This window comes from Drosophila willistoni, assembly GCF_018902025.1.
Source record: "Drosophila willistoni isolate 14030-0811.24 chromosome 2R unlocalized genomic scaffold, UCI_dwil_1.1 Seg167, whole genome shotgun sequence".
Lineage (NCBI taxonomy): Eukaryota > Metazoa > Arthropoda > Insecta > Diptera > Drosophilidae > Drosophila > Drosophila willistoni.
Genome location: NW_025814050.1, coordinates 10,747,385 through 10,768,637, shown reverse-complemented (window position 1 = coordinate 10,768,637; position 21,253 = coordinate 10,747,385). Strand labels below are relative to the sequence as shown.

The 21,253-nt window shown below is 35.5% G+C and overlaps 1 protein-coding gene across 2 annotated transcripts; it reads right to left on the bottom strand.

The window, feature by feature from the left end:
• Nucleotides 1-211: 211 nt before the first annotated feature.
• Nucleotides 212-16,727, bottom strand: LOC6642077 (T-box protein H15). Of its 2 annotated transcripts, none has more exons than XM_002064684.3 (6): nucleotides 16,323-16,727; nucleotides 12,097-12,587; nucleotides 11,758-11,891; nucleotides 3,267-3,552; nucleotides 2,254-2,498; nucleotides 212-1,281 (listed from the first exon to the last, which is right to left on the bottom strand). In XM_002064684.3, the coding sequence occupies exons 1-6, from the start codon at nucleotides 16,660-16,662 to the stop codon at nucleotides 711-713; spliced, it is 2,067 nt and encodes a 688-aa protein (XP_002064720.2). In that variant the 5' UTR covers nucleotides 16,663-16,727; the 3' UTR covers nucleotides 212-710. The 2 variants fall into 2 exon arrangements, with proteins under 2 accessions (XP_002064720.2, XP_023031678.2); XM_023175910.2 differs by having other exon boundaries at nucleotides 11,758-11,888.
• Nucleotides 16,728-21,253: the final 4,526 nt, after the last annotated feature.

Genomic DNA, 21,253 nt, shown 5'->3' with positions numbered 1-21,253 from the left:
AATGTTTTAGCAATAAAAGTTTATAATAAGGCTATAATCTAATTCAATTAACTAATAACTAATACTGTTACAAGTCTAAAATTAATAATCATACAATAGAGGTAAAGACATCATTTCCAACTCAACTAAAAATGCAAGTTTTTTTGGTTCGATCAACAAAATCAAAATCTTTGAAGATTGGGAATGGAAAAAAATTTATGTATGACTGATGCATTTTAAGATTAAATTATATGTATATAAAGAAAGTCTTTAGCAAAGCCTGCTAATAATATAAATCCTGATTTTTTTTTTGTCAAGATAGACTTTGACTTGTCTAATAACTTGGCTTATATCCTTTTTAGCTGTTTAGATTGTCGCACAAAGATTTGTTATGATGGATAGAATTCTTGTCTTCACAAGAAAGTCTTGTAATTTGGTATTAATCAAGAAGAAACTGCAAATTTTGGTTTTATTTTGAAATTAATTAATCTCGGGTCATTTTGATCTTTGCATTTTTTAGAGAGTTGGAAAAGCGTTTGTTTTTTAATTTTTGTTTTGTTTTTTGTTTGAAGATTTCTAATCGCATCACATGCAACAACACATTCTCTTCTTGAATGTCGCTGCTTAAAATGTTGAGTTATTTACAATAGAAAATAATATGATTTCAACAACATTGCACATACATTTCACTTTAGGATGTTTTAAGGATATTTCTTTTTGGGTCTCCTCATTTAGGGACTCTCTGCCCGCGTCGACGCTGGGGGCGAGGAGGTCTGAGGATGCTGAGGCACCTGATACGGACTGAAACGCTGTGGGTAATGGCCCAGCTGGGTTTTCACACGCAAATCTGGTGAGGCCGAGCCGCATGATGATGTGGGCGTTGCCGGGGCAGGGGGTGCCGCTGTCAGTGCTGTTGCTAATGGTGGCGGAGGAGGAGTACGGCTGGCGCCTACTGCGGCGGCTGCTGCTGCGGCAAATGCAGCCTGCTGATTGGCGCTGGCCAGGAAACCGGCAGTCAACTGGGGCCATTGTTGTTGCCACATGCCCAGCTGAAATGCACTCAGATGTGGGCCTGGCGGTGGCGGTGGTGGTGGGGCAGAACGTTGATAGAGATGAGGCAATAGCATTTCTGTGTACGGCGATCGTCCGAACATTTGTAAATGCTGACGGGCCTTTTCCAGCAGGGCCAAGGAAGCGGCATCCGCCTCTTGTGGCGTTAGCTGTGACATCAACGGATCCGGAAAAAAGCGCAATGGGGCTGTGCGCATATGCTGATCGAAGAAGAATGCATCCATGGGATCTCTAAAGAGTGTAGATGGGGGCACAGATGAGAAGAGAACAGAACAGAAGAGAACAGAGAACAAGGTGAGGATGAGTAACTGGTTGCTTTTGGCTTTGGCCATCAACTCCCAACAGCAATAACATAATTACGTCGAAAGTAACTGCCAATTGCCGACACTAAACAACAGGAACAACAGCAACAACAACAACTACAACAACAACAGCAACTGAAGCCACATTCACTCATTATTTTCGTGTTTTCATTTCATGTACGAATCCGCTTCAAAGTTAAAAGCGCCGATCTGTAATTTACGCCACTTAAGCCGCCGCCGTGCCGGCTACAACATCAATGCTCTTGTTGTTGTTGTTGCTGTTGTTGTTGTATGTTGCTGTTGCTGCTGTTACTGTTGGCTTCTGCTACGTCTCTGTGTTGCGTCTTTTTTTTTTTTTTGCTGTCTTAATAGTTGCCGAACGCCTTGCAACACTTTGGAAATTGCTGTCCAAAAACAAAAGAAAAAACAAGCCCTACTGAACGCATGATCCTGTGACTAAAATAGAGCCAGAGGCGTAGAGAATGGAAGCAGACAAAAGACAACTATGCTTTGCCCTATATATATATACCTATCTATATACATAGATAGGTCATAAAAATTGGAACAGCTTCCTATATTATTTTATATCACTTGTCCCTTGTTAAGTAATTGGAAATCTTTTTTGTGACTTTCCTCCCCCACCCCCACCCCGTCATACGATACACAGAAAAAGCACTTTCACACGTTTTCGCTAATCAGCAGCAACTTGAGCTACTGTATGGTTTTACGGCTCAACAGCCCATCGTAAATGACTTGCCTAGCCTATGGGGTGTAGAGGGGTCATAAATCAGTAGGGCCTAATAAAAAAAACCAAAAGAAAAGGCAATGGCAACTACTTTTCGCACTAGAAGAAGCCAGCAAAGTCAGCAAAGACTTAAACCGGCGAGCACTAAAAACTCACCTATCAAAGTCAGTCAGTCGCGACGAATCGCGAAATCCTTTGGCAAACGGATTCGAATCGATTTTCAATTTGGTAATCAATTGATTCTGATATGCCGTCACGGCTGTGAATATAGTCTCTGGGAATACATAGGTTTTATGATCCATATCCTGCAGCTCCTTGGGATTGTTGGGTATACTCTGGCCATGGCTTAAACGCACCAAATGAATGCGTGGCTGATATCGATGCATGGAATTTAGCACGACCTGTAAAATAACAAGAGTAGAGAGAGCAAAAAAAATGATTATGTTGTTTTTCTTCTTAGAGCCTTATAAAAAATGCACAACAATAAAAAGTAGTCGATGTTTGTTTTGACGGTTCTAGAACATGGTTTACATGGACGATGACTACTCTCCTCCAACATCCTTATGCTCCAATCCACACAACAGTCACATCCTTTATGATGGTGATAAAAACGGTAGCGGGCTCGTAAACAGAGCGTCGCCACTTTTTGGGCCAAGGCATATAATACATGTACATGTATGTGAGTGTGTGTGTGTCTTCTTGGTCTTTTCTCCTTTTTTCTTATGCTCTCTGCATTTGCCACCAAATTGCCAACAATTTTCATTCATTTTCGTGCGCGCGCAAAGTTATTTGCATATGGCGGTTCCATGAGTGTGTCTGTGTGAGTGTGTGTGTGTGTGGGCTGGCAATCCTGGCTAGGACCTAGTGTGTGTGTATGTATGTGTAGACAATGCCAGCAGCCAGTTTATGTGTGTTTGCCTTCACTTGAATTATTCATAAATGAATTCAAAAGCAAAAAATTTTCATCTGTTCTTAGCTGTCTCTCTCTCTCTTTTTCTTTTTACCTAAAGATACAAATGTATCTCAGCTTTTTTTTTTTGGAGCACAAATATTATATGAAATCGAATTTGATTTGGTCTTTTCATTTTTAAAAGGTTTGTATAACAAATTTATGGTTTATGTCCTTATGATTTTACTTAAACTTCTAAAGTTTTCTACGCTGAACTCACCTGTCCACTTTTGTCCATTTCGTTATTTGTCAACTTCACCTTCTCGAAGGACACGACTTGTTTGCGCAATGCCTCCGGACTTATAGGACTATCAGGATGTGCATAAATACGTGCCGGCGGTGGTGGATCCGCCTTGCCCGCCACCAGCCACGAACTGCGATGATATGCATAACGATAACGTCTTGAGTCCAGCGGAACAATGTCCAACAATACGGCATAACGATCCGGCGGTTGTATCTGACGTAATGGACCTGAGAAACTTACACGCACCGTTGGAAACATTCGTCTGGAAGAAGCAAAACATTTCATTAGATTTTGCGACAATTTTGCTTATTTATTAATCCTGCAAGAGGTGAATGCCCAGCAGGGAATTTGCGCCTAAAGGCAGGCTACTAAAAATAAAAACCAGGAAAAGGTAACAAAATATTATACACTATTTTTTATTGCCCACCATTGAAATTAATAGAGAGAAAGGGACACAGAATGGCAGTGTATGAGCAAGAGCGGGACAGCGAATTTCTATGTAAATAAGACGCATATTTAATTTTATGACTTTTAGCACGTTTTTGACACATTTCCGCGACAATGTCGCAGTCCCAGTTATGGCCTTAGTGTAATATACTTGGCAACTACAAGAACTAATGTGTTAGTTAGTGCTTTATTCTCTCTTTCTCCTTTATTATTGTTGTTACTTTTTACGTTCGAAGGTAAGTGTAAATGACGCTAATGACCCAGCCCAGTTTTCGTCATTTGTCTTATGGTTCGTTTTTCGTTTTTATTATATATTTCTTCTTTTTTTTATGAACATGACTAGAATATAATGCTGACATTAGGTGTGTCGCCATTATAGTTATTGTTCTAGTAATTGTAGTTGATTTGCTATGTGACTACAACATTTTTCATCATAAATGAGATTTATTAATAGGATATTGTCGTTTTGATGCATTCGTTTGGGTAGAAAAGTTTAATAGATCGGACTATTGTATCGGCTTAGCTACTATAATATTTAAAACAAAAAGAAATCAAAGTTAAATTGTTCATTTGTTGTATAGGCTTTTAACATTTATTGTTAGAATGTGTAAAATTCATTTGATTTAGTCAAGAGACTCGAAAAATAAACCTAAATATCATCTTTATTTTCTTAGTCTAACATGTTTCTAATATGTAAAAGCCTTGGAACTTAATTTTCTATCTTGTGAATTCTTTAATCGATTTTTGTGTTGATTAAGTTTTAAAATATTGCAGAATTGTAAATGATATTTACTTTAGCGACCTATTTTTTATCAATCTTTTGAGTGAGCAGGCTTAAGGTTATTTTCATTTTCATGTTCGCTTCATTCAGTTACAATTCGCAACTGGTTTTATTTTTGTATTTTGTATACAAAATTGTATTTTTCCGTACAACTGTCATTTAGTCTGAGTTTTTTCAACTTTAATATTTTGTACAAAGTTCTCAGCAAGTTTCTGTTCACACCTGAAAATGTGAGTCAGTTTCGAAACCCTTTTCTAACATGAAATATTTGGTAGAAGCGCCGCCATGAAAATGTTGGCAAAACATGCAAATGCGCATGCGTAGGCCACATCAAAACGAAGGCATGATAAATAATTTTGGACCAGAACTGTGAAAAAAAAAGAAGAGAAGACGATTGCAACCAATTTGAGAGGAACTTGCAACACATATTCACACACAAGTCTGGCACAACGAGATGATTTATAGCCACACAAAAACAGGACAAGAGAGAACAGAGAGATAAAAAGGAGTCACATACATGGTCTTTACCTGTTGGCAGTAAGAGAGAGACTTGTCTCTTTTGAGTTGCCGTTGATATGTATTGTTGTTTGTGTCTGTGTATTTCGTTTGTTTATTTGTTTGGCTGCGGTCATTGAGATGATAAAATATCACGTGGTTTGTGATTTTGTCACGCTGTCAGCGGTTTTAGAGTCCAGCGGTTGACAGTTGGTTTCACAGACAATGGCCCAAAGTCACAGGCGGGCTAATTGCCCAAAAGAAGCAAAAAGAAAAAAAGAAATCCCAAACAGCAGGCGGAATTTTAAAATTCACTGCAGCAAATGTTTTGTCAATATTTTGCGACAACTCTTCACGGATATTAGACAAGGTCCTGCCGTTTCAGTAGTGCCCTCGAATCGAGGTGCGTGGTAATTGCAATTTTCATGCCAGCAACAAAATGAAAATGATTAATATTATTTCAATATTATTTTGGAGTCTCTTACAACTTTATTTCAAAGAGGGGGGCGGCGGCAGCTGCAGTCGGACTAAATACATTTATCATTTTCGAAGGACAACAATGGAAACAAGTTAATCTCCCATGGAAAGGTACCCAAAATGTGAACCAAATTATGAATTAATCAACTAATAATAAAGGCAGACGAAGAGAGAGACGAGACTTGGCCTAGTCTTTAGTTATTTGATGATAAGATCAAAAATATTTCGTTGAGGGGTTGCTTTTACTTTTTTCTTAGTCGCTAGACTAATTTGCATATTATTAATTTAGACCCGAGGCTTAATTTGCTGGAACAAAGGTGTTGATAATGAATTGTGTGGATGTGCTGCGGCTCATATGTTTCGAGCAGTATGAAAAAAGAAACAGAAACCAACTAATTGAATAGCCACAGTCCAACCCCAGAAAGTGGTCGCTTTTTTTTTTGCTTCTTTCAATCCCATGGCAAATGGTGTGTAAACTTCATAATTGTAACCTTTGGCACCTAAGCCAACCGCCCGCCCCCTCCAGCCACAACCAACTTCCGCGCCCTCTTTCTCATTCTATTTCCATTTTGACCATAGTAAAAATGAGTAAAAGCCATTTCCCTAATTTTCCCATAAACAAATACATAAAATCTACACTTGGAGTAGCATAGTAAAATGTAAGAAAAACTGCGCGACTCCCTGAGCTGATGACCAAACACCCCCACCCACCCCACAAGCAGGAGGGTGGACCCCCGGGCGGGGGTGTTTATATACATATATATATAGAATATATATACATATATAGTAATACATGCCCTGCGGCTGCCGTTTGCTGACTTTGCTCATAAAATGTATGTAAATGTTGGAATATGATTTACGGCATTTCCGCCTCGAATGAAAGAAAACAACGAAAAAGAAAACCTATGAAAAAGGCGTATTAGGCAGGCTAAACCCAGGGCGTGGCAACTAACTGGGTGTGTATGAGTGTGTGCAAGTGTGTGAGTGTGAATGCCTTGCTTTTCACACATTTATGGACACATTAGCAAGCTATCAAAAGCTGACCAGCGAGCCAAACGAAAGTGTTAACAATCGAGCGGAATAAATTGCTCCAAAGTAGTAGAAGAAGAAGAAGAACCAGAATTATATTAATTTTTGTTATTTTTTTGGCTTTCCTCTTGGCTTGGCTCTTCCTGTGTCTGTGGACTCCGCACCGGAGACAAGTCAAGCTCGAGTGAATTTCAAAGAACTTTAGATGAATGCATTGTGTATTAGATGATGTCGGATAAGAAGAACACGTTAAATGTTTCCTACAATGGTGATAATTGTTGCATGCAACTGTGATTCGTCGTCTGCTAGTTGCAACGACTTAAAAAACACAAACAATTTTTTTTCCTGATTTACTAACGTACTCGGCAATAACAGTTAAGTTACATATGTCCGTCTAAATAATTAGTCATGGCAAATGCCGTAAACACACGCCCATTCACCATTTTTTTTTTGTCGTTGTTGTAAAAAATAAGAACAAAAACAAAAACTAAAACATTTCAAAGTAATTATCTAGATACACACAAAACTGATTTAGGCTTGTGAATGGAATGGCAAATAGTCAGTGGCGGATTCTAGAATTTAGGGACTAAAAGCTATCAAAAAACATGTGAAAAACTTATTAAAATTTTATAGCAGGTGATGCCTACTAATTCCAAGTACTTTAAATAATTTTTAACTATTTATTAAAAAAGAGTTTTGTACATTTGTTAGATGTATAGTCTTTTCATTTTCTGGATGAAGTGATCTCTTTAAACTGCTTCAAATGCTTTGGAATTTGTCCACAAAAAAAAAACAATAAAGTAAAAATTTTATATAATTTGGGTTTGGAAAAAAGAATAACTAAATATACATACCTATACAGGTGTATCTGTATCGCTAAATGTTTAATTACCAAATGCTTTTATAGCTTGAACTCTTTACTTGCAATGTAATTATTGACACAGACAAATAATAATCCAATAAACGATATTAACGTATTTTCTTTCAATAAAAGAAAGATTTAATCTTTTAAGGAAATATATTCAAAAGACAGTTCAAGAACTATAACTATTTTAAGAACCACCAAGTTCTATCATCATAAGAATTAACTAAATAACTCACAAATTCAGCACTAAAAGTTGAGGATTGCATCTAAATGAAACGAAAATAAATTGTTAAAAAAAAGAGTTCATCCTCTTTAAAAAACTTTATGGAATTCTTGGTCTATTAATTCTTAACACCGAACGGGCTGTCTAAATCTAGCCTAGATTTAGCCTTCCTTAGCCTTCTATCTCCAATGAATTGTTAAGAATTAATAACATCGAGGTATTTATTTCCAAGAATATCTTCATAATCAACATTCAAAGCTCCCAGGTCGTTATGAAAACCCATTACAGGATATTCAAACTGTCCTAGAAACACAGTCAATAACTTTGATTTCTGATCTGCATCAAGCAACTTAAGTATTTTAAATAAAAGTTTTAGCTGTCGATAAATTATATTTGGCCGTTGATTGACCCAGAAGAGTGCCCAATTCTAATCTGACCAAAAATGCATTCTTGCAAGTAAAACGGATTTCAGACTATTTTGGCCTTGATTAATAATATTTTACATAATCATTGTACATTATGCGATTACAAACATCACAAATTTATATCGAAATATAGGTATATTTTGCATGAAACTCTTCACTAATTTTGCATTTATTGGAAAAACTCTCTTATTCAAGATTTTTGATTTGTTTTTTAGATCTTTACATTTAAATGAAAATATTCTGTTTAAGTCATCGCGACCTTTTCCTTTTAATATGAACAAGATGCATTTTAAAAAACAATATTACAATGTATTCGAAGTTTCAGAAGCAAGATTGCTTGAAGATTGATTGATCTGTAGCCCAGAGTTTGTTAAAATTCGAAGAGTCTTTTAGTTTTTTGATAATTATATTAAAAACCGACCCGCCAATTAGTGTATTAATATATTAGGTTCCCTCAACCATTTTTGATTCATTTTGTAACCTCCAAATAAGACCAAATCCTCTACTGTTCAATGAAAATTGTATAACAAATAGTACAGATCGTAAAAAAGTAGAAGTAGCAAATGTTAGAGGAGTGAAGTGACTAATTAGTAGTACAATAAACTCTGTACATATATCATTCTAACCATATATTTGACGAATTGAAAGAGTTATCGCCGAAGCAAACAGAAATATGCAGCGATGCCATGTGAAACGCAAAGCCATGTTGTTCCCTTTGGCCCCTCCCAACCCCCCCTTTTTCCCAATATTCCTTTGCAGTCGGTGTTCAGCTCCCAAACGACGTGCTGACATAGATGAATATCAAAGAAATAAAACAAAATAAAAACAGAGGCACAAACGGAATGGGTATACTTTTTGCATTGGCCATTGCATGCCATAAAACTGAATACCTGATATTTATACACACACACACACACACATAACTATACATTTCGTTTTGAATGTATATCTAGAACCCGCACAAATGTAAATAAGGCCCCCCCAGTAAGTGTCAGGACATCGGCATCGGTATCCTTCTGACTAATTACAGGGCAGAAACAGCAGGAGTTACCAAAAAGAACTAAAAACCTACACAAAGAAACAACAAATAAACAGAACTAAGCAACAACAACAAAAACGCGGCATGTTTCCCCAAAAGCCAAAGGACATGCAAATGTGTTGTTAGCGCGACAATCGGCAGCTATTACATTGCAATTTATACCCGTGTGGACCCGGCAAAAAACAAAAAAAAAGGAATGAAAGGAGTAAATTTGTTAATGTGTCGTAAATGCGCACAACTAGGACCGATCGGCGATGGTGGGGATTCCGGTATTTTGGGGGCGACTCCGACTGTTGACGGCCTCAAAGGGTTAACAACAATCCAACAAAAAAAAAAAAAAAACACACACAAAGACCACACACATATAGCAAACGCACACTAAGACCAAACAAACAAAAGTTGCCAAGCGAAACAGACAAAAAAGTTATTTAACTTGCTCATTAAAAGCTCGACTATTTGATACCCAGTGGCAAGAGAATGAAGAAAGGACATTATTTTTTGGTTCTCTAAGCATTCCATTTCTTATATCCATTTAATAGTGGATCTATGTGTAGATTTTGGGAGGTTAAATCTTTAATTTTAGGGGAAAACCCATCGTAAATGACGACATTTTATAAGTTTAAAAGGAAACCAAGAAAATTTCCTTCGCTCACGAAAAAGTTTTTCGATGATTCATTCTGGAATTATGTAATTTTAAGATAATACCAAAGTGTGATATAATCGATTATGAAATAATGAGATATAAACTACGACACTTAATGGATATATTCGATAATTTTTGGATACACTAAGAGATTTTTTTAGCCTAAAGTCCATTATGTCATTTGTCATTTTTAGAAAAACAAACTTTAATCAAGAGATGCAGATTATAAACCTTTAATAAGAAAGGCATTTTGCTTATCATCCACTTAATAGTTTTGAAAAATTTCCATCTTATTAATTTTCCTTAACATACACTTAATAGTTATGGAAAATTAACATCCACTTAATAGTCATGAAAAATAATGGAATTTTTCTGCAACATCCAACAAATAAGTAGTTATAGAAAATTTGCATCTTGTCAGTGATTTATATTTTGTAACTCTTGATTAAATAGTTTAATAATCCACTTAATAGTTTACTAAAATACTTATACCAATAGAATTTGCAAATAACTTTTAACAGTATTCAAACCCTTGTTAGTCTATTTTGAACTCTAAATATACTCTAAGCCTAACTAATGTTTAATTAATGATTAAAGAGCTTCTAAAACCCAATTTCATACTTCTGATTTAACACTTCATTTCCAATGTCCGACGGCCTAAAATAATCTGTTGTACCCTATACACCAAAAAAAAAAAGTAACAAAAACTAAGCAACTAACTACCACCTAGCGACTAATGCGAATTTCGCATGTTATCAGTATAAATGTAAGGAGAACACACACAGAACTTGTGAGACTACAACAACAATATTTAGGCGAAATTTATGTTTCATGCATGTTTCATTCTTTTTCTTAGTTTTTTGCCATTCACATTTCACCATTTTACACGACATTCGCACGAAATTTGAAAATATCGTCAGGCAATCATTTAATTTTTTTCTGTTTTTTTTCTTTCTTTACTCTCAACTTTGTTGATTTGCGAATGAAAAGTCGTTTAGGCTCGATTTCGAAGCTTTTAAGTTTCTTTTTTTAGTACCCAAAACAGCTGACAAGAGAATCGAAACTCCAATTTCAACTTGAACTCTCAAACGAGCTACCTTCTTGAGTTTTTTTTTTTTGGTTTCCTTTTTTTGCTAATCGAAAATCGACGGCAAATTATTTCGATGCCTTGTCAATCAAAATTTTCGTTGGACAGCACTACGGTGGTAGGGGGGGACCTGGGGGACATTGTAACCGAAACGTAATGAGAAACTACTAACCAAAAAGTTGTTGATATTTTGCACTTAAGTTGGAGTTTATGGCCAGACCTGGCAGCGCAAGGAGTTGGCCATTTCATGGGTGAAAGGCGTATTAAAGTTTTATTGATTGTAAGTGTTTTTTTTTCGGTTTGTGAGGACTTTCGTGAGTTAAGTCTCGATGGGTGCCGATTGATAGGGGCGGCATTATGATTATGAATGCCGTTGGCAAAATGCACATAAAGGCTAGGTAATTGATTTTAATGAAAGTTTGGCAAAATAAGTGAAATGAATATGGAAAATTGTGTATAATGGAAAGTATCCCTTGGGCTTCTGGCCAAAGTTAGGTACATAGTAACTTAATATGATATTATAAGACAATTATTAACTGAAGCGAATTTTTCCACATATAGACAGTGGATTTTTGTTTGTGGATAATAAACCATTAGAGATATTATGATATTATCCAGGATAAAACCAGTTTTTAAACAGAATAATGGTATTTCGAAAAATGGTAAAAGACAACCATTTTAAGGTCTACGAATTTTGTCTTCTTTTATTTTTGGGAAATCCATTTTCAAAATTTAGCCTTAATACCAAAAAGTGTTGTAAATACTGGAAACACATTTCGAATAATTTTGGCTTAATGGTAAGTAATATGAGAGATAAATATGGATTAGACTTGGTCACATCTTGACGAAAAACCCAGATAGATCATTGGAAAAAGTTTAGGTTCTTGGCATATTCACTTACAAGATCTAAGGAGTTTAGTATTTCGTGTAAGAGTAAATTGGTTTTTGAGACTCACCTGCCCGATTTGGTAATGATCATTTCGGTGCCCAGTTCATGAAATTTATCCCACAGCTCCTTTGTCTCCAGATGACATTGGATTGGCATGAGATCATCGCAATTACATGAGCCGAGTATTTTGGGCGTGGGCTGCTGTAATGAAGATGAGGGGGCGCATCCACAAGGAGAACGAGCACGAGGACGAGGACGAGGGGGCGAGAAGGAAAAGAGGCAACATGTTGCTTAGTTCGATGGCAGTCCCAAAGAGAAACATTTTCTTTTTTTTTGTTTTGTTCTTTGGGTAAGTGAGACGCATTTTGCGTATTGGATTTATGCTAACTTTGTGGCGTTTCGTTACCTGCGCAGGCTCCTCTGGCGACAGGCGTTCTGCATCTGCATCGGCTGATGGACTGTGTGCTGGCGGGGGCGGTGAGGGCGTGCCTGATCCAGATGCGGCGGCAGCATTTGGTGTGGCGGCCGAGGCACGCCCTCGATGGCTGCTTGATTTGTTGTGGTTGTTGTTATTGTTGCTGTTGTTGTTGTTGTTGTTGTTGTGATGATGATTGTGATGTTGGCGTTGTTGCTTGTTTGGCGTTGCATGGTGATGAGTCTGCTGACGTTGTTGTTGTTGGTGTTGTTGTTGCTGTTGCTGGTGTGCAACACGCAATGCTTGACGTGCATGTTGCTGGGCCTGGGCTGCTGCTGCTGCTGCCGCCGCTGTTGCAGATGCTGCTGCTGCTGCCGTTGCATTTGCTGCCGTCGGCGTTTCAGAGTCACTGCAGTCAACCACATCAACGTCAACATCATCGTCCCCATCCTGAGCCGAATAACGCTCTACAGACAATGGACCTGTAGCCAAAGAGAAGTGAAAAAGAAGAGAGATATAGAAAAATTTATAGAAAGAGAGAAAGACATCAAAATGGCTTGTTAACATTTTCAACCAGGAGCGGATTGACTGACAATGAGTTAATATTCAGAAGGCACAATTTAAACTATCTATAATAGTAATTATCCAAAAAAAAGTGTCATTCCGCGCCTGATGCCCTCGCACCCTCTCACTCTTTGGCAACATGTTGCATGCCGATGATGATGACGATGACGACGATGCCAATTCGAGGATGAGGATGAGGACAATTCTACATATATGTATATGTACATATGGCACAATCGAGAATCGCGGGCACTGATTGCATTTTACAGATACGACAAAATTCAATTATTTGTTCAAAATGCAATTTCATATGTTAATTTGTGTGCCAGTATGTGTGTGTGTGTGTGTGTGTGCATTTGTGACGCCAAATGAATTGCAATTACTATCCACGGGACTCAAAGTGGGGGGCAAAGGGAGAGTCTAATGAATACATCGGCAACTGTGTGCGCTTCTGTTTCTACCCAATTATGGCATCTAAATAGTTTTGCATACATGCATGAGAGTGAGATGCATGTGTAAGTGTGCATTTTAGCTGTCATGTTAAACAATGCAATATCCTCCCCCTCAACCCACATTTGCCCCAGCCACCTGACGCCCAGAGTGCATTCACATAGGCTTTGATTATTTTATTGCCGCGCATTTGCCGCAATTATCAAGTCATCAACGTTGCATTGTCATCAATACATGATTTATAGAATAAAAATACAACAAAAAAATAACAAAATAAGGAATATTATATGCAGCTGCGACACTTTTACACACGCCCAGGGGAATCGATCGAGTGTAGAATTAGTTCAATATTTTTATATACATATATATAACTTAATTAAATCAATTATTCAAATGCAAATCAAATAAAAGTATCCTAAATCTAATACTTAAAATTTGCATTCCTCTTATTTAAAGGGATTGATTAAGTAAGAAGTCAGTAGTTGGGCACATGAACAAATTTTGATATTTAAAAAAAAATGCATAAATATGTTTGGAAATCAATTTCAAAAGGTGAAGTTTTAAATAAGTTTTAATAATTAACCCAAAGTAAATAGTCTTCATCTACAGGAATCTATTTTAAGCTCTCACTTATCCTACCCATTATGTATTAAAAACATTTGCTAAATGGAAAGTTTTTTATCTTGGTAAAGCTATGAACAAAAATTTATATGAATCATGCTGTAAACGTATACTTCTTTAGCCCTTTTTGGACCGGGCTGATTTTAAGTTGCAATATGATTTTTTTTTTAAATAAAACATTCTGCTTGTCTTAGTTTGGGATGAAACTGTTTCAAAAAATGGATTTGAAGGTTTAATTAATTTTTGTGGAACTAACTATATACTTCGCTTTGATTGAAATATAGTCAAATAAAATAAAATAAATACATAATCTTTAAAAACATACAAAACTTGTTCTTCGAAAAGTCGAACAGTGGTCCAAATTGGGGTAAACAAGCTATCGACGTTTGTTTTTTTTATCATGGTTAAATTATTTGTAGAAAAATACTAGACAACAATTTTAAATAAATTTTTAGAATAATTTTGTCCATTTTCGAACTTGGAGACTTGAGATAAATATAAAATATTTGGTGGAGTCTTTAGCATATGATATTTGGCTAGAATTATTTCATTCCCCCTTTTTCCTGGTATTTGTCACCATTCAACAAAAATATAAGGCTCCTCAAAGTTTATTTTGAAATCCCTTAGAGGTTTTTTTTTTGTGCAGACCGTATGTCGGATTTAGAGGAATTCAAAGTAGCCTTCTTTCATATGGAGTTCTGAATATTGGTATCAACAGAAAAAGTAAATAAGAGAAATCTTTTCAAGAACACAATAATTATTAAACTGATTAAATAAAATTCAAAAAGGTACTAAAATCTGCCAAAAAACAATTCATATTACCAACAATGAAAAAAGTTGTACACTTTCTTGAAAAAAACTTTAACAAAGTTTAGAAAAATTGATTTGTAGAAGCCAAAAACTAAATTAACAGAACGAAAATATTAAATTGAAATATTGATTGAATTTATGACAAAAGGATGTCGTAATATAGCAATAGCAGTATATTAAATATACAAAAAGGTTCAAAATTTAACTACATTTTTATTTTAATTTTGAAAATTTATGTGTTGAAAATTTTTTTAAAGAATTGGGCAACAAATGTTTTCTTATTTTAACAACATCTTAAATGAATCGTAGTAAATCCAATTCTAGAACCGGATTCCAACGAGAAAAAGATGAAAGACATAAATTGAAAATTTCAAACTGTTTCTCAAAAATGCAACGAATGGCTTAATACTTTGATTAATTAATTTCTTCGACGTTTTTTCAACAATCAATCAAGGTATTAGTATTAAGCCTAATGCTGAATCAATGCAAATTATATTTCTTTATTATTGAATAATTATCGTAAACAAAGTATTTACTTTATGCATTTTAAATAATTGTTTTTTTTTTGTTTAACTTATTGTTAGTTAAAATCCAATATTTTTAAGCCATTTTTATGAAGCTAAAGGCAGAAAATTAATTATTTTAAGAATCCTTGAATTGAAGTTAGTAGCAATGTGTTTGTTTCTACGTGTCAAGGATAAATTCGATTTGATAGATAGATCAGTTATATTTTTGAATTGTTCCTGATCTGTAATGTATACAAACATTATGCCGAACGTAATGATCTCAAAAATCGTAAATGCAAAGAAAAGGAAACAACAAAAGTTTGGGTCCTACTTGTTTTTTTTGTTGTCGTTTTAAAGTATTCAAGTTGTTAGGAAATCTGTCTATTGAGTAAAAACAGTCCTGTAAATCTCTTAATCGATTCAGAAGGTTGATATAAGTATAGAAAAGATTCAATTTTAACTAACACTAGCAGGTATTTGATCAATGTCATATATGGTAAACGATTCCTTTTTGGAATATACAATATGTTCTTGTAATTATAAATATATTTATGGGACTTTTGCTTTGACCTGCTCAAATAATTATATACAGTGTTAACGGGAAGTTGATATATCTAATTGCTAAGTGAGAAATCAAAATAGACAGTAAATTTGGGTCTATACATGCTTCTAAAATTTGCACATACATATGAACAATATTTTGGAAATTTAAACACATGTGTATTCCCTTTAAGGCAAACCATTTTGGGGGTTAAACAAATTTCTGAAATAGTCTTACGTTGAGAAATACGGTTATGATAACAATACTCCTTGTTTCAAGATTTACCATTTTAATTATTGTCAATTTGATCAATAATTAACTCTAGCTGTCCCACCTTGCGTATGCGTTATGCTTTATTTGGCAAGCTTTTTGGGGCAAAGCAAAAGGTTAGCAAGAAATGAAATACATTTTTATAAGGATTCAAAAGCTGAACAAGTTTTATGTTTTGTATATATAAATCACTGAACTATCAATAAGAGTCTCTTAATGTTTCATAAACTTAGAAACTTAAAGCAAATATCTAGTTCAAGATTGATGACCGCTTCACATGGTTAATTAAAAATCTTTGTCATTTTTCAGCTCAGTGATGAATAGAAAATAAAATGGAATTGTACCCAATGGAATGCTTTTGCAAGCAAATTCTTAGGGCATTAATCTAATAAAATATATGTATGGTGTTTCGTATTTTTAGCTTTTGATAGTCGGCCACAATTACTTTTACTCACTCAAACTCCTTTCCGATGGTTCGCGGCTGCTTGAGGCGTTTCCGCCCCGCGCCATAATCGCGGCAATTGAGAAATCCGTGGCAAAGGAAATATTATGCTGATGATGGTGATGATTATTCAGATGAAGATGATGATGGTGGTGGCTATGAGTGTTGTTGTTGTTGTTGTTATTGTTGTGATGGTGGTGGCCGTTGGCTACGTTTATTGTGGCGGCTGCTGCTGCTGCTGTAGCTATTTGTTGATGTAACTTTGATTTAAAATTCTGCGGCGGATGCGGATGCGTTGAAGGCGGCGGTTGTTGAGGCTTTTTTGTATTCGCCGGTTGATTGCTTAAAAGCATTTTTGCGCTTAATTTATTATTAGAAGATATTCGGTTTTTCTATGCATATAAATTAATTTGAAAAATTCAACAAATTATAAAATCATTTTTCAAACAAACGGAAAGCAAGCGTTCACACTTTCGATCGGGTTAAAAGTCTTATTATAAATGGGTATTCTATGTGTGTATATTGGGTGTTGGGTATTTTTTTGTTTTTCTTATTTTGGGTATTCGTAATCGCGACGAGCCGAGAAAACCGCTTTACAGTCACGCAGCTGACCATTGAATGAATTTGAATGAACGGCTGCTCGATTTACTTTTTGCCATGTAAACGCATTCGCAGTTTCCCCCAATCCTTTCGCCTGCCCCCTCGACCTATAAACAACAAAAAAAAAAACTACCAAAAGCTTTGCAGCGCACAGCTGACGATCTTACAACAAAGTTTTCAACACCTAAGGCACTTTTTCTCCTGTTCTCCACCACATCGACGATTCCGCTCGATTCCGGCTGTCCGGTTGCACTACGCCAAGCGCCAAATTGAGAATCACAAGCCCAAAAGCACCAACAAAACTTTTGGCGGTTAACCGCAAGAGACAGACCAATTTCAATTATGACCGATGAGAAATGAGCGTGCAAGCGAGATAGCACTAACACATACCGCTTTCCACATTCCAATGCAGCGACGTCCACGGCGACTGCGGCAGCGACAGCGAATAACTCATTCCCATATTCCAATTTGAATTTACATCTAAATTCCCATACACTCATAGACTCAATATACCCCTGTGCGCTCAATACACATGAGTCAGAGCGAGACGACAATATGTCAGTGGAATGAGTGAAAACCGTTTGAGTGCGTTGTGTCTGCTATCTCTGTTTGGCGAGTGCAAACAAGTTCATAAATTCGTCATTTTGTTTTTCCCATCTTGATGACAGTTGGCCTGCAGTTGTGTTGTTGCCATGGAGTGAGTGCCTTCCCATTAGTGTGTGTGTGTGTGAGCTAGAGTGAGCGTGAGCGTTCATGGCGCGAGTTTCAGTGGAGTTTCATTTCGTTTCACATTCCACCACGTTTCATTGAAACGAAACATTTTGAGCGCTTCTTTCATTGACTCAAGGATATAACGAACTGTTAAGATGATGATGGCGAATTATCAAAAACAAAATTACTTTCAATCATGAGTTTTAAATAAAGGTTTATTAACAAGTTACTAGAAGGTAACTCTAAACTATTTCTAATGCCTAAAATTAGTTAAATAATATAGAAAAATTAGTTAGTTTCACATAAAAGTTTGCCTTATTTGCCAGCAACTTTAGAGACATGTACTTGCATTATAATATCCTAAGTAGATAATCAACAGAGCATAAATTTAACTTGGTGACCCCGACGTTAAATGTAAAATAATACATTTAAAAAGGAATAAATAGTTCAATCATCAGCCTGATAATAAATCAAATCAAAGAAGTAAAAGTGCAGTTCTTTTTTCATTCAATGGATATATCAATGTAACTTTTGTTTCAATAAATGTCATAAAGTTGGCAAAAGTATTTCCTTATAATTTTCCGCCTTATTAGTTTTCTCCGTGTCTCACTTGAAGTTCCCAGCGTTTAAAAACAATACGTATATTATCAATACGAAACTGTCGTGTCTTTCAATTGTAAATATCATAATTGAATATCAGCGCTACCCTAAAACGCCCTTGTGGTTGTCAACCTGCCCCTTCTCTAGCCCACACCCTTAGGTGTCTCAAACCATGTATTTTGTATGTAAATGATTTTAATTTAAATGTTTACTTAAAAGAATGGAAAAAAGAAAACTCGCTGTGCTGTGGAAAAACAAAAAAATGCGACGATGGCGTGCGAACGCAGTAGAAAATTACAGACCAAGTCCTGTCGCAGGGCCCAGCAAAGATGGCTGCTATTGCCTCCCATTGTGCGCCTTCGGCCCGACTTCTTTTTTCACAATTCGTCAGCTGCGCCCCTCAGCCAGGATGTCATGATGCGCGACGCTGTGGCGCGTTTTTTTCTTCCTTTTTTTTGTTCTGTGTTGCGGTTTCATTTGCATGCGCGATTCGTGGTTGCCGCCCGATCTGCCGCCGATGTGGCGCACAATTGAGCCACTAATGGTGATGTTGATGGTGACCAGGCCTCAGAGTAGGGGTAGAACCAGTAGCAATAGGACGACAACCGACAGGGTGGGCCACATCACAGCCCATGCTTTTTTTTCTCTGTGTGTGTGTGTGTGTTGTTTTCTTCGTTTTGTTTGCTTTTCAAGGTTCGGTGACAATTTTTCAATGATTTGTTTCCTGCCCCGTGAGAAGGCTCATTTGCATATGCCACCATATTTTTATGTGTGTATGTGTGTGTGTCCTCAAATTTTCTGTTTCTGCCTTCCTGAGTATTGCCCAGACGCTCAATTCCGGAATGAAAAATTGCAATGGTATCGTGTTGTATTTATTGGTGTGGGCTTGCCACTTTATTGTTGGCTTCTATTTGATTTAATGAAATTAAAAAGGCGTGTCTTTAAACATATTTCTCTATTTAAAAAAGGGGGCGGGAGACAACAACCATTTGGGCCAGTTAATGAAGTCATTTCTTCCCTCTCCGACAATGAATAATTCGAACATTTCTTAATTTTTCCTCAACTAAATAGAGAGAGTATGTTTTTGTAAAAGTGATTTAGATGTATTTACATTAGTCAATATAAGTAATTATTAAAAAAACTTCAATTCGATTATCATATTAACATGTATCTATATTAAGATGTAGTTACCTGTCTACAGAACTTTGAATAATTTTTGAAGAAACTTGAATGTAGTTTTAACTAGAGAGCTGCAAGAATGATAGAAAAATCAATTCGAGTTAACAATATTGAAAAAAAAATGAATGAATTGAATGACTTTGAAAATCAACAAAACGAATTGAATGAGTTTGAAAGTGAGACAATGAGTTGCTATGATTCGAATGCATTAAAACTTTTAACTTGATTTGTCAAATATGAAGAATCTCAAAAATTCTAGAGATACTAACAAAAGTATACCTGTTTTGTCTCTAGCCTAATATAAATCTGCTTAATATAAATGAACCAAAATATCTTTATTACTGATAAGAACTGCTTGAATTAATAGAAAATGCAATATTTATTATTATTACTAAAATTTAATGGTAAGATAATATAAAAGTACAAGGATATTGAAGCTATATTGTGATTTATAATTGTCCCAGACTTACAGCAATTTTCTTTATAATTAAGTCTCGTATGTATGTATATTTAAGAAATATGTATTTATATTTATATGATATAGCATTTAATTTCGGAAAATTTTAGATAACAAATTGACCATGTGTGAAATAAATTTTTAATGTTATAAATTACCAACGGGTATCTTGCATATACATAGGTAAGATAAATACCTATATATAAAATATGGATTTAAGGTAAGAGTTGAGTAAAGAGTTGTTAATTCTTTTTAGTTTTGTTTACATAAACTGAAGAGATGTGCATATAAATTGTTTTAATGATCTAAATACAATATAATATTGAGCACATAATCAAAATCACTACGAAACGATTTTATATGATAGATTAGATAATGTTAATCCAGTTGAAGTTCGATTAAGGCATTCTGCAAGCAAATTGAATAGAAAACAAACATTTTTTTTTGATTAACTGAAATGTACAAAAAAAACTTAAACCAAATATACAGATTTGCCACTTATTTCTGGCAGGTTTTAAAAGAAAAAATTGACTGAGCAGTTGCCAGATGCATTTTGCCTTGTTTTGTGGTAAATTGTGTTGATCGATGTTTAAGATAATTCCTTAGAAAATCAATTTATTTTGGTTAGAAAAAACTGCTTCCATTACACACAAAGTACTTCAAGTTTATTGGGAAAAATCTTATAGGTCCACATATTTATGAATAAATCACAGAACGCACAAAAAGTTGAACAAATTGGAACAAAAACAAAAAAAAAATTGTATATTTCTTTTCGTAAATGAAAATCAAAAAATATTGTTTACCTCTTTCGTGTCTCAGTGTGGCAGGAGGAATAGAAATGGCCATCAGCCATTATCTTGGTTACGTTTTCTATCAAATCTCATGCAACTCAACCCTAAAAAAAACGAAAGGATAAAAAATAAAAAAAAAAACAACAAGAACCCAATCAACTTCATTCAAAACCCAAATCTATTCCCATTCCAATAGTTGAAATTTTTGTTTACGCTTTGACAGGATTATGCCAAAGTCAAAGCCGCAGATTGGTCCAAAACTGAGTGCTGTTTGTTGTCATTGTTGTTGTTGTTGATGCTGTTGCCGTTGGCTATTAGTTTTTATTTGGAAAATTTCACTATTTTTTCGCTTACGTGCGCTAAATGGGCAATAAGCCCAAAAGAAATGAAGAGATGGCAAAACTAAGCCGCAGAAGCCTGCATATGGTGTCCATATTGTGCAGGAGGATATATCAATTTTATTGCTGCCGAAATCGAAAACGGAACTAGGCAACATGTGTGTACAGTTTTGGCTTTGCCTTGTTGTTTTTGTTTTTTTTTTCCTGCTATTGTTGCATATAAATTGCGTAGCAAATTGTTTTGTTTTTGTGTTTTTTGTTTTCGGCT